The 14,021-nt window shown below is 41.9% G+C and overlaps 1 protein-coding gene across 1 annotated transcript in view; it reads right to left on the bottom strand.

Annotated features, from left to right (window-relative positions):
• Nucleotides 1–14,021, bottom strand: part of FNTB (farnesyltransferase, CAAX box, beta) — a 97,933-nt gene that overhangs the window by 11,931 nt on the left and 71,981 nt on the right. Inside the window, exons 8-9 of the mRNA XM_006891806.1 lie at nucleotides 6,982–7,111; nucleotides 5,433–5,565 (exon numbers count right to left, since the gene is read on the bottom strand). Coding sequence (XP_006891868.1) covers nucleotides 5,433–5,565; nucleotides 6,982–7,111 — 263 coding nt within the window. The remainder of the gene's footprint in view (nucleotides 1–5,432; nucleotides 5,566–6,981; nucleotides 7,112–14,021) is intronic.

Below are 14,021 nucleotides of genomic sequence, written 5' to 3'. Positions count from 1 at the left end.
ATTAATAATAATAAAAAAATTTAAAATATTACACAACATACGGGAGGACATTATGCTGAACGAAATATCTCAATCACAAAAGGACAAATACTGCATAACAGCGCTGTTATAAAATAGAGGACAGATATGGGGTGGTTGGAGAGGGAATACAGAAAGTAGATTTGTAATGAACACTGAAATAGAACAGATGAGGGAAAGAACTGAAAGGAATATATGATTAGACATTATACATATGAGAACAATCTGGAACAAGGGATTAAAAATAAATGAAATAATTTTTACAAAAAACAATAAAACCTAAAACTCAGCAAAAAGAAAGAAAGAAAAGAAAAGAAAGAAAGAAAGGTATGCCCTCCTTCCTCTGCAGAGATCCCCACTGGTAAAGGCATCTGTTTTGCGCATGTTTCCAGGGAAAGTTTTATATCTGCAACCCAAGTGCACATGGACAGACGGCTCCTCTGCACACTGCCTTGGGCCTTGCCTTCCACCCTTAACTATGTATCCTGGATAGTTTTCCATATCAGCTCATAAAGATCTGCTAGTATATAGACAGATCATAATGTATTTCACTGCTAACCTTTGGATGGACATATAGGGGGTCTTGCTATTAAAACTTCAACATACATCCTTTGTTATTATCTCTATAGTTAAATTCCTGACAGTGCACTTGCTGGTTTTAAAGGATAAGTATCCTTATGATTTAAAATGATGTCTCCAAACAGCCCTCTAAAATATGATGCACCAATTTACACCTCCACTAATAGCACACAAGTGCTTGGCTTCCCACACTGTCCCCAACACAGGCTGCTGCTGGGCTTTTATTACCTCAGCCAATCTGATAATCAAAATGAACAGTGCCTCACTGTTCTAACTTGCATTTATATCACTGCAAATGAGCTGAACATGCTGTTGTTTGATTAGTGGTTACTCTTATGGAGTCAACTCGATGGCAGTGCATTGGGTTTTTAGGTTTTTGGTAGTGGTTACGAGCTTGGCTCTGATGCCACCCCATCTGCACAACTGCCAACTAACTGTTTTACGTGGCAGCCAGATGCTACAATCAGTCACTTACGCTCTCTGTGCTTTGTGTCTCCACATGTAAAACTGAGATTGTTGTCGTGTGCCGTGGAGTCAAAGTCAACTCACAGCTGACCCTCCAGCAGGTTTCCAGAGGCAATTTATAACACAGAAGGAGACTGCCCATCCTTCTCCCACGGAGCAGCTTGTGGATTCAAATCACATGCCTTAAATGGGGATAGCAATCATATATATTTTGCACGATTGTGCTGAGGATGAAATGAGGAAAATACGTGTGAACTGCTCAGTGCAGTCTCCGGGACATGGTGAGTGAGTTCTGGTAAGTCGACAGCCAACAGCAGCAGCAGCAGCTGTAGCAGAAGCAGTACTAATAATAGCAGGGCTTCATTTCATGGAACCTGTCCAGATTCTTTGCCTATTTTTCCACTGGTTGTTCATTCTCTTCTTATTGATTTGTAGGAATATTTTAAAACAAAGAAATTAGCCCCTCATCACAGATCACAAATACTTACCCCAGCTTTTCACCTGTCTTTAATTTACAGATTTTTTTCTTAAAAAAGAAAAATTTTCCTTCTCTTTCCTCCAAGAAATATATGGCAGCTGGAGGGAAATTAAAGATACAAAATAAGAAAAAGGAGAAAACTATCACCACCTATAATTAGAATTCTATCAATGTGTTGCCTCTGCACTGGAAAATGGGATTGTACACATTCTGCTTTGAAGCCTAACTTTGATCACAATATACTCTGAATGCTTTTCTATAACTCCTCTGAATTCCAAGATAAGTATTTTGCCCACTGCTCAATGCACTTCCCTTTGATCTAGATTACAGTCTGTTCCAGGTCCACCAATTCTCAGAAGGAGGTAAGTGTCCCCTTAGGTTCAACACAATCTTCTCCCAGGCCAGGGAAAGAGCTAGAAACCCAAGAGTCACAGGCCGCCTTTGTCACAAGGAGACAATCATTGAAAGTGACTAGTTCTGGGGAAAAACATGTAGTGATGCCATCTCAGACAAGAGTCTCATAATGAAAGTTTACAGAATACTACAGGGCTTCCACAAGAAAAAGACTGGTCACCTAATTACAAAACAGGTCAACAGGCAAAAGACCTGGAAAGACTTTTCAGAGGAAGACATCTGGATAGGCAGCAGACACATGAAAAAATGCTCAAAATATCTGGCAAGAAGAGAGATGTGAATCAAAACCACAATGGGATACCATCTCATCCCAACAGCAGTGGCAAAGATTAATAGGACAGCAAGCAATAGCTGTTGGAGAGGATGAACTCTCACGCATTGCTGGTGGTACAGAATGGTACAACCACTCTGGAAGGCAGTTTGGTGTTTCCTCAAAAAGCTGAATACAGAAACTCCCTATTTCCATAGAAATTCCATATGACTCAGCTATTCCACAGCTAGGAATATAATCCAAGGAAGACTGAACTGAGGCACAAATAGGAGATTTGTACGCCAATGTTCATAGCAGCGTTATTCACAATTACCAAGAAAATGGAAAAGTCCATGAACAAATGAACCGATTAAGAAATTGAAGTACATTCACACAATGGAATTCTATGCAGCACTTAGGAGAAAGAATCTGGGAAAATGCTATGGAACATCAGAGAGGCTGGATGAACTGATTGAGTCTCATAAGGACAAATACTGTATATAAGACCGTTATTGTAAAAACAGAAAGATAACTAGTGAGATGTGTCTAAAAGTCCAAAAGGGGTAGGAAAGGGAATCAGGAGACTGAGGGTGCTGAGGGAGGGAAACCATGAGTTCACAGAGTTTGGTGGGCAGAGGGAGAGGGTAAAGGAATTGTAAAAGATCCAGTGAGGATTGGAAAAGACAGAGTAATAGGGGCACAGATCAATGGTGATTAATTTTATAGAACACAATGTATGGGAATGGTCCTATGAAAGACAATGTGAATGACAGTTTGTGTGAAACACAATGTATGTGAGTTTTGTATGCAAACCAACATAAAATAAAAGTATTTTTTTTAAAAAGAAGGTGACTAGTCTTTAGAGCTGCGGCTGTAATAAGTTAAATGTCAGGCAGTGGCCCCTTGCAAATGGTGACAGAAAGCTCTCCTGTCAGAGCACTCATCAGATTTCCCTGCCAGGTGCACCTGTAATGACCACAGAAAGGCACAGAAAAGGCTGGAAGCTTTACGGGTGCCCAGTCCCAACCAGTTCCAAGTAAAGCGATCACCACAACTATAAGTTACTGCAGTTTTAGGAAAGTGTACTTTTAGAGGATTGTAAACCTTTAGCTGTCAAGTCTGAAGCTGAGGGCGGGACTCCTGAGTTGGGAGGACCCCAGGGCTAAACGCCCAGGGCTCCAAAGTGTCTGAGTCTAGAGTGACTGGGTCAGAGAAATCTCAAGCCAGACCCAGCAGGGGAGAACAGGAAGAGCAGAGACTGTTTACTTCAATTCAGCATCAAAGGCGGCCACTACTCAAGAACCCAAATGCAAGTACAAAACAAAAGAAATGGGTTCAGGAAGACCAGCCAAGTTAGAACAAAAGGGGAAAGGGGCAGGAAAAAAGTCTCATCTTCAACATTCAAAGAACTAATTCCTCAACTACTACATCCAGACAAAAGAGGGCCCCTGGGGTCTCATGGAGGCCTCCCACAAGCGAGGTAGCCATGAACTCCCCTCTCCCAGTGACTTACTCCGAGGTGCCCTGTTCATCATGATGCTGGAATTAGCAGGAAGCCTGACATTTCAAGAAGTAACAGGCAACTGTTCCCAGAATGTTTGCTTGTTACATATAACTATCATACTAGAGATGGTTCTGCATCTCCATTTCAGATTCCAATCCAACAATAAGCGTACCATGTTATTTGCATTTAGCATTTGTTCAGTGAATGTAAAAGAAAACATTTTTGCAGACAGCAGCTATGCAACTAGCTAGCCATGCTAGGTCTTTTCTGGGTGGATCCTGGTTCTCTGCTCTTGAAGCAATAGCCTTTTTTTACCTCTCTGTTAGCATGGACACATTGGAGATTCTCAGCTCTGACAAGACCAGTAAAGGGCTTTGGGTTGAGAATTCGCTCACAACCAGCTGAGGCGGCCAGCTCCATGGGACCAGGGCAGGATAAACCAACCCTTGCAAGTAACATAAATGTTGTTCGGATTGGAACCAATGATGTAGAGGATGCAAAAGTTTCATGAGAGCCAGGAAGCAGCTACTGACATGCATAGATTCGTGCTTTGGACACACGAGGGATGTCAGAAGCCTCGACACTCTGGATGCATGGAGGATGTCAGAGAACAGGGATGGCATCGTCTCATTGGCCCAGACTCTGGCCCAAAAGGCCTACCCAGAGAAGGGGGCCATAAAGTGAGCCTCACTCACTAGCACACTGCCTCTCCTCCATAATTCCCTTCAAGGAGGGAGGTCCACACCATAGGGATGTAACTTTATAAGCAATCTGTCTTTACTTTTTATCTTCATGTTTGCCGCCTCACTTTTGTCTCGTCCCTACTCTAACAAAAAACTTTGGCCTACATTTTAATGCTCTGAAAACTAATGTCTGCTCTCCCAGGAAGCCCTGAGACTGCTGTACATTGCTCTACCACGGTACCTGGGCACTGTCCCTTCCTCTAGTCACTTCTGCTTGGTGCGATTCTTTTGCTTATGTGAGAAGGGAAAACTAGGGCACTGACATCCTGGTGACAGAAGCAGCAGCAGCCTCAGAGCAGCATAGAGGGAGTACACACTGACCACGGGGGCCATGGTCACTTTCAGTTAGTGGAGTTCTTGCCTCTCATGGGAGAGACTCGGATTGGATTCTTAGCCAATGCACCTCAAGCACAGTCCCACCCATACATTAGTGGGAGTGTGCCTGTCACTGTGATATGAACAGGCAGCCCAAGACAGATTAGGAAGAAAAGCTTGGTGATCTACTTCTGAAAACCAGTCAGCGACAATCTGATGGACTGCAGTGGTCCCACTTCCAACTGACCATGGCACAGAAGGGAGCAGCATTCTGTTCTGTTGTGCATGGGGCCCTAGGACCTGTTAAAGACCATTTCTGGCCACCACAGGCAGTTTGACATAGCAAAGACCCAAAAAGCTGTGGGACTAAGTCCTATTCTGCAAATGCATGGCCCAAAGTAGGAGGCTGCAGCAGGGAGTTCAAAATTCAGGACACTCCAGTCTTCTTGATGAATTCTTCAGAGACATCAGCTCTTCATCAGTCTTCCTGATGCATGGTACAGCTTTCGCATGCTATGTACATCTTTTTGCATACGAATTCATATCACAGCTAGGTTCGGGTGAACCTTAGTCATATTCTTAAACTAAAAACCCCTCTCTGGCTTCCTGATTTTCCCACCACCCTGGGGAAGAACCGCAGCCCTGCTGCCAGCCCCCAGGACTCACCTTGGGCATGCAGCGCCCGATGGAGCAGGGGGAGAAGCCCGGCCTGCCAGAAGGAGTAACAGCCGTCCACCAGCTTGTTGCAGCGGCCCTGAAATCCACCTTCAAATCTCATCTGCCGGCTCGTCACCCATTGCTAAGAATGAGACACAGACAGGAGAGGTGCTTTGGGGCTGAACAAGACACAATTCTAGCAGGACAAGATTTCCAGGGGCCACTCTGTGGGCATCTCCTGGCTTGGAGGCACTTGCGTTTCACTGGCCTGGCTTTCTTACCTCCCTTTCTCTCTCTGACACAAAAGTCAGTGTGATCCTTTGGAGGCACCAGTGCTAATCTTGGCTCAGCTCCCCTGTTCCAGCTCTTTCCAGACTGATTGCACTTTCACCTCTGCCCTAGAAGGGGTCAGTGCCTACCAGACAACCAAGTACTTCCATTTCATTCCTAGGACTTCCAAGCACCAGACGTTAACTTGAAGAACTGCCTTTCTAAATTGAGAGGGCAGAGTGGTGGGGCATTTCCCTCATGCCCAGATGCTTCCTGGGTCAAGTTCCTCTAAGTAACCATTAGAGACTTTTATCAAAGGGAGACCCAGCCCTTTCATAAAGTGAACATTTGTAGAGTCTAGATTGTATCTCTGCTTAGGCAAAACCCATCCACAGTCACAATTCCAAATTCTTAAAAGACATGAAAACATGCAGTGCAGGTTCAGGCACTAAAAATCTCCATTCTGTTTTAAAAGAATCAGTGCGTTAGGGATGACACATTTAATGACAGTGGGCTAAGTGTTAAGCAAGAAAAGACAAAACAGGTACTACAGGGTGAGGGTGAAGGGGAGGTGTTCACACTCACTCTACCAGCTTAACTGTTTTAAGCCAGACTGTTTTATATTTTGAAGTCTGTGATGCCAGGGATTTGTTCTATACTCTTTCACAATTTGAATGTGTAAGAGCCCTGTGAAAAGGGTCCACCAAAGCAAATGGAGAGAAGGACTAGCCTGGCTAAGAGGACACTAATGGTTACTGGGTACCATAATGGACAAAGTTGGTTTTGTATGTTCTCTCATGTAATCTTCAAAGAAAAAAGTATTCATACTTTATAAAGAAAGGGAATTTGAAATAAAAAATTAAGTGTTTGCCCAAGATAGAATGATGATACCATAGCTAGGAAGATATAGAAGCAGGGTTCAAATCTGGAATACTGCTGTTACGATATGTTATTTGCTGTCAAATGAGCTACAGCTCATTGTGATTTTGTATACAATGAGACTGGATCGTCAGGATTCATAGCCTGACTTTCAGAAATAGATGACTGGCTTTCCCTTCTAGTCTGTCTTTGTCGGGAGATTCCATTGAAACCGTGTTTAGCATCGTAACACAGACGCCTCCAGTGACAGATGAATGATGACTGGACATGAGGTGTCCCGGCCAGTAATCAAATCCAGCTCTTCTCCCAAAGAACCACCACTGTATTGAGACTCAAAGTAGAGTGTTTGGCTATGAGAAGGGCGAGCAGGCTTCCTGCTCGAGAGGAACACAGATTAACAGACACTTACTAATAAACTCTTCAGGTTCAAGGAACGCTCCTTCTTAAGGATAACCAGCGCAGCCAGGCCACAGAAAGTATAGCCACCGTGGGCTTCCATCCCCGGCACCCCGCCAATTCCACCTTCCCAGTTCTGACACCTACGAGAAGGATGAGAAAATCAGGTTGAGCAATGGTTCTCAACTAATGAGCAGGGTGCTGAGTGGAAGCACACAGTGCAGAGCTATCCTTACTACCACAGCCAGCTCCCTGAGACGGGTCGTCAGACTCTGAAGGGAAAAGAGGTTAACTTTTAAAAAACCTAACTTCAGAGTTGTCTTTTCCCTCTAAAGAAGAGAAACTCAGGAAATTTATGTAAAAAATAAAGCTCTTCAAATTATTATTCTTTGGGGAAAATGTGATCATCATCAAGTTAAAAAATACAAATAATTGTTAATCCAGTTACCTTTGCATGCACGTCTTCTTATATTTTTTTCCTTTTTAGTTCTATTTCCAAAACTTTTATAACATCCATTGCAATGACACCAAAACTGGATGGTGCCTGGCTACCATTACTGAACATTTTGATAAAAAATTCTATTGAAGAATCCTGACAAAAGGGGGAAATTCAGAATAGACTTGTAAATGCTCATGGACTCTAAACTTCAAGGAGCCACAGAGGGTGGATGAACTACTGGAAGTATTGCCCGGAGCTAATTTTTAAACTTTAAACCAAATATCCCCTCAAGTCTTCTACAAATCCAACAATAAAAATGTCTCCCTTGACCATTATACTTTTTGTTTGTTTGTTTTTTAATTGATATTTTAACAAAAGTTTACAGAAAACTTGGATTTCCATTCATTCATTGTTGCACATTTTCCTCCCGACCCCCACCAGTTCACTTTTCTCTTTAAAAATATCCTTTCATTGTTACACAAGGCCACTATACTCTTTAAGAATTATCTATGTGAAATCAAATTGATAGTCACAACTCAAAAGATTAGCTAGAAATCTAAGAAAGCCGTGAGTTTGTGTTCATTTGAGAGAGAAAAAGAGACTGAGAATGGTTATACAACAATGTAATTAACCAATGTCACTGAAAGATATATATATAAAATCTGTTGAATTGTTGTACATTTTGTTTTCTCCTCAACAACAGAAAAGCAATTAAACTTTAAAGAAAAAGCATAATGAACAGAACTATCTTTATGATAATTTAAACATAAAAAGAAAATATCTTTAAAAAATAAAATATAACTTATTATAATGTAGGGTTAGGGTCTATATTAAAAGCATATTTTCCGGTTATAAAAATATGTATCAGGAGCTCTGATGGCCTAGTGGCCAGAAGCCACATCGTAATCCCAAAGGCACATGGTTCAAATCCACCAGATGCTCCACTAGAGAAGGAGGGGCAATCTCCCGTGCCAGTCGGATCTGACTCAATGGTACACAATAAGAAAAAAAAAGTATTGTCTTTCACTCAGAAGGATATAATTTCCAGGAATTAATCCTACAAAATAAATAAAAATATGAGCAAAGATAGACTACAAGGATATTTATAGCATTTCCACTTATAATAGTGAACTGTTACAAGCTAGTTAGAAGGCTCAACAATAAATAGGAGACTCATTTGGCACAGAATAGGACAGGGTTCAGATCTGTTGTTTATAGGGTCACTATGAGTCATCACCTAACAACAATCTCCTTCCTTTCTATCTCGTCCTGCCTTCTGATCTTCATCCCTGGGCAAATGCTGTCCTTTTGATCTTGTACAGTAAGTATCTCCCTGGTATCACTGTTCACCTTGTAGGTCTATTGCTTGGCTGAAAGTGAGTTCAGTTCTATGTTCAAAGGGTGATTAAAGGATACAGTCTTTGAGGTTCCACCAGTCTCTACTAGACCAGCAAGCCAAGCTAGTTTTATAATTTTGAGGTCCACTCCACATTATTCTCCTCCTCTATGATAGACAATGACTAGGAAGGATAGAAGAATTGATGCCTTTGAGCTGTGGTGCTGGAGAAGAGTATTGAATGTACCATGGACTGCCAAGAAAATAAACAGATTCATCCTAGAGAGGGTTAAACCAGGCTGCTCCTTGGAGGCAAGGATTCTGGGGTTTCATATGACATACTCTGGACACGTTACAAGGAGGGACAGGTCCTTAGAGAGGGACATCATGCTTGGGAGGGTGGAGGGACAGCACAGGAGGGGAAGACCCTCTATAAGGTGGATTGATTCAGTGACTGGGGTAATTGGGATGGGTGTGTCAGAGGCAGTGTGATTGGCACAGGACAGAGCAGGGTTTAGGGCTGTTGTATATAGGGTCACTATGAGTCGCAAGCAACTAGATGGCACATGGACTATCCCATGGAATGCTACGAGAACAAACAGGTTCATCCTGGAGAGGGTGAAACCAGGCTGCTTCTTGGAGGCAAGGAATCTGAGGCTTTGTCTTACATACTTTGGGCATGTGGCAAGGAGGGATTAGTCCTTGGAGAGAGACATCCTGCTTGGAAGGGAGGAGGGACAGCACAAGAGAGAAAGAACCTAGATGAGATGTATTGATTCAGAGACTGGAGTAATGAAGAAAGGTGTGTCAGAGACAATAAGGTTGGCAAGCAGGTTTCAGGGCTATTGTACACAAGGTCACTATGAGTCATGTGACTCAACAGCACATAACAACAACAACATCCAAGATCTGCTATTGTGATCTCTTGTAGAGTGGAACAGTACAGTTCCTTGGAGCTATCTCTCTTTTTTTTTTTTTTCTTGTGTACCGTCGAATCGGATCCAACTGGTACAGGAGGAGAATGTTCCTCGTTCTCCAGTAGTGCATCTCGTGAATTCGAACTGGACAGCTTCAGGACTGCAGCACATGAAGCTATCTTATATGTACTTCCGCCATCTAAGATGCAAGAACTGGTTTCTCTCTTCCTCCCCAATGTGGACCAAAACAAAGTGAAGAAAATTAAAGACTCAAGAAAAAAGTAATTACTCCTAAGAAATACTGGCATTTGTGAATCCCAGAATCTACTAGCTTGAGACCAGAACTAGATTGTACTCAGCTATCATAATCCACTGCTCTGAATGAGATCACAACAAAAGGTCCTGAACACAGTAGGGGAAAAAAATGTAGAATAAAACAGAAAAAAAACCCAGACATACTGGTATTATAGAAAAAATCAGACATATAATAGAGGCTGGTAGGACCCCTGTGTCTGTACTCTCAGATACCTTTCAAACCTGGAAATGAACCCACCTCTGGCGATATTTTAGGCAAATGATAGACCAATAAAACACAGCTCAATGCAGGAAGGGGCCAAAAGGACAAATGGAAGGGTGCCATTATGCTGAAGGGAGTGCAAGTAATGTTGCAAAAGGAAAAAAAAATTATTGAATAAAAATTAATATTGTCAACTATTGCCTAAACCACAATAAATTACTAGCCCTGTGTGTAAGTGAGTGTATGGGTGAATGGGTGTGTCAGAGAGAAAAATCAACCTATATGGACCAAAATACTGAATGATGCAGGAAGTACCTAAACAAGATGAAGAAACACATAAAAGTCATTGCACCTAAAAGAACTGGTCAGCACTGAGACATTTCAGGGAGGATCACACGATCAAAAACCAATAGTAACCAAAAAATAATGTCAAGCCGCATTGAAAGCACTGGCAAATAAATCTGGCCCCAGAAACTTATGGATTACCAACACAAGTGCTTCAATAAACAGATGCAGCCCTGGACATGCTCGCTAGCCTAGGTCAAGAAATTTGAAAGACAAGCCATCTGGCCAACTGACTGGAAGAAATTCATATTTGTTCCCATTCCAAACAAAAAAAACCCCAAAAACCAACAGAGTAAGGAACTACTCAAACAATATCATCACATGCAAGTAAAATATTTCTGTAAAAGACTACAACAGTATATCAACAGGAAACTGATAGACATTCAAGCCAGATTTAGAAGATGTCTTTGAATTGTGGTGCTGGACAAAGGTATCAAATTCCCTACAGGCTGTCAAAAGAACAAGTAAGTCTGTCTTGAACAAACTGCAACTAGGTTTGTCTTAGAGGCAAGGGTGGTGAAACTAACCTTACATTCTTTAGGCATGCTGTCAGGAGAGGCTAGCCCTTAGAACAAGATACCATGCTGAGAAAGATACAAGGTCAGAGAAAGAGTTCTTTTCTTAAAGAAATGGGCTGACACAATGACCATAACAATGGGCTCAAGCATGTTAGCACAGTGTAGTGTAGAGCAAGGTTCTGATCTGTTTTCCAAAGGGTTGCTATGATTTGTAGTTGACTTGATGGCACCTAATAACAATATACATTTCAGTAGCCTCATATGCATGAGAAAATTGGACAATGAATAAGGAAGATAAGAACTAAGGTATCTGAATGATGGTGTTCATAAAGATTATGAACTAAGGGAGCTCCGGTGGCCTAGTGGTAAGAAGCTGTGCTGCAATCCCCAAGGTGTGCGGTTCAAATCTACCAGATGTTCCACTGGAGGAGGGGCAATCTCCTCCTGTGCCAGTCAGATCTGATTTGACAGTACATAGCAAGAAAAAGGAAGAAGAATATGAGCTAGTTTTGGAAGAAGTCTGGCCAGAATGTTCCTCAGAAGCAAGGATGGTGAGACTTCACCTATGTACTTGGTCACGTCATCAGAAGGGGACCAGTCCTTGGAGAAGGACATCATGCTTGGTAGTGAAACAGATGAAGACCTTCAATGAGATGGATGGACACAGCAGCTACTCAAAGGGTTCAAGTACAGTAACTATTGTTAGGCTGGTGCAGGACCGGATGGTGGTTATGCATAGGATTGCTCTGAGTTGAAACCAATTCAATGGAACCTAATAACAACAGGCAACAACAGGAGAAAAATAAAGTGTGGAAGTAAATAAATGCAGCCTGCATTCTCAGACCAAAAGGGCCAGCTGAGTACTCAGCACAGTGAAGGAAAAGTACCCAAATAAAAAACTATCAAGAAGTTTCTAAATAGCAAAAAGAAACCTTCCAAAAGCTTCTAGAAAGGGGAGTAAGTGCATCGATGGGGACAAGGAAAAAGAGAATCAAAACAAAAATATTTTTAAAATTTGAAAACAAAATAGCATTTATTAGTAGGAGGCAATAAAATAAAAATTATCTTAACAGTTCTGAACTATTTAATTTTTTATCTCAGCACAGTATAAAATTTAATATCCCAATCTGACATTAAAAAAAATGCAATGATGCTACATAACATGTCCAGTAATTCATCAAGACACACAACTAATAAGTGCAAACTGGGATTTGAACCCACAATACGTGGAGTCCACCTCCAGAGCCAATAACTGCCTCTTGATCAATTCTTCTACAAATAACAACAATAAACTCTGCACAAAGAGAGAGGGTGGGTCTCCTGAGAGGCAAGTAGACGTAAAAAAAGCAGACAGGTTATAGTGAAGATTTAAAAATTAGAAGAAACAGCAGGGAGTTAGTTTCTCCCTACTCTGTCTTGGTGCTTTCTTCTTTGTGCCCTGAAAATGGCCACAGTTCAGGGTGGAGGGAAGACACCCAAATTCTAATAGAAAGCTCACCATCCTTCCAGCAAGAATAACCAGGTTATCCAACAGTATAAATGAATCCCAGAAAGAGAACAAGTGAAGATACTCCAAATTCTATGCTTAACCTCAATTCAGATCCCTACCTGGCTGACCCTGGAATCACAAACTGAAAGCAGAACTGACCTATGAGTGATTGCTCACTGTAAAAGTGACAATTTGAAGGTTGAGATTAACTAAATGAAATGGATTGCTTGCTAAAGCAATTCAATTTCTACACTATAACATCATAATGTCTAGGATACAGTCAGAGATTACCTGACATAGGAAGCAACAAGAAAATGTGACCCTTTTCTCAAAGGCAAGGACAATCAATACATGTCTACTTACGGGATTCTCAAACAAGGATTTATTATATTTCTTAAATTTTTAAAAAATTTTGTTGTGTATCACTGAATTGGATCCAACTGGCACAGGAGAAGACTGCCCCCCCCTTTTCCAGCAGAGCATCTGCTGGATTCAAACTGTGCACCTTTGGGATTGCAGTACAGCTTCTTGCCTCTAGGCCACTAGAGCTCCAAAGGATTTATTATCATTATACATTTACCTCAGTGAGATGGAGAAAAATTACTTTCAATGAATAAAAATGATGGGAAATTTCAGCTGAAAGAAGAAAATACAGAAGAGAGGAAACGCAGACACTCCAGATTGAGAATCTATACTCTCTGACTCTCTAAAGCCATCTTACAATCAAAGCATTACACAGTAAATGTTCAATAAATGCTGGCTATTCTTATCAGCCTTATTAATAATAACATTGAAGTTTGAAAGATAATGGAGCAGCACTTACAAAATCCTAAAGAAACACAGTTTATACAACTTCTGAATTAGAAATCTCAAACCAAACAAACTGTCAGTCAGATAGGAGAGCAGAATAAATACATATGGGAAAAATTTAAAACGTATCTCCCAGGTGCTGTTTTCTGTCATCTATTCATGTACTGCTTCATTAAAACGAGTAAATAAAACAAAGCAAGGAAGACAGGCGCTCCAACAAAGAAGAGCAGTGAAGCAAATTTCACACTGAAAGGAAGCTCCTGGACACTTGCTGTGCAGCAAGCTGAGTACAATCTGTGCCGACTAGTGCAGGAGAGCAGAAGCTGCAGGAAGAATGACGACCACACACACACACACCCCCGACAGCCTGACAGGTTACCTGGAGGGGAGAAGCTGCAGGAAGAATGACGACTACACACACCCCCCACACTCACCCAACAGCCTGACAGGTTACCTGGAGGGGAGAAGCTGCAGGAAGAATGACCACACACACACACACACACACACACACCCCGACAGCCTGACAGGTTACCTGGAGGGGAGAAGCTGCAGGAGGAATGACGACCACATACACACACACACACACACACACACACACGACAGCCTGACAGGTTACCTGGAGGGGAGAAGCTGCAGGAAGAAGGACGACTACACATACACACACACACACACACACACACAC

This window comes from Elephantulus edwardii, unplaced genomic scaffold (assembly GCF_000299155.1).
Source record: "Elephantulus edwardii isolate Elephantulus edwardi_28Jun2011 unplaced genomic scaffold, EleEdw1.0 scaffold00104, whole genome shotgun sequence".
NCBI lineage: Eukaryota > Metazoa > Chordata > Mammalia > Macroscelidea > Macroscelididae > Elephantulus > Elephantulus edwardii.
This window is presented reverse-complemented; position numbering and strand designations above follow the sequence as displayed.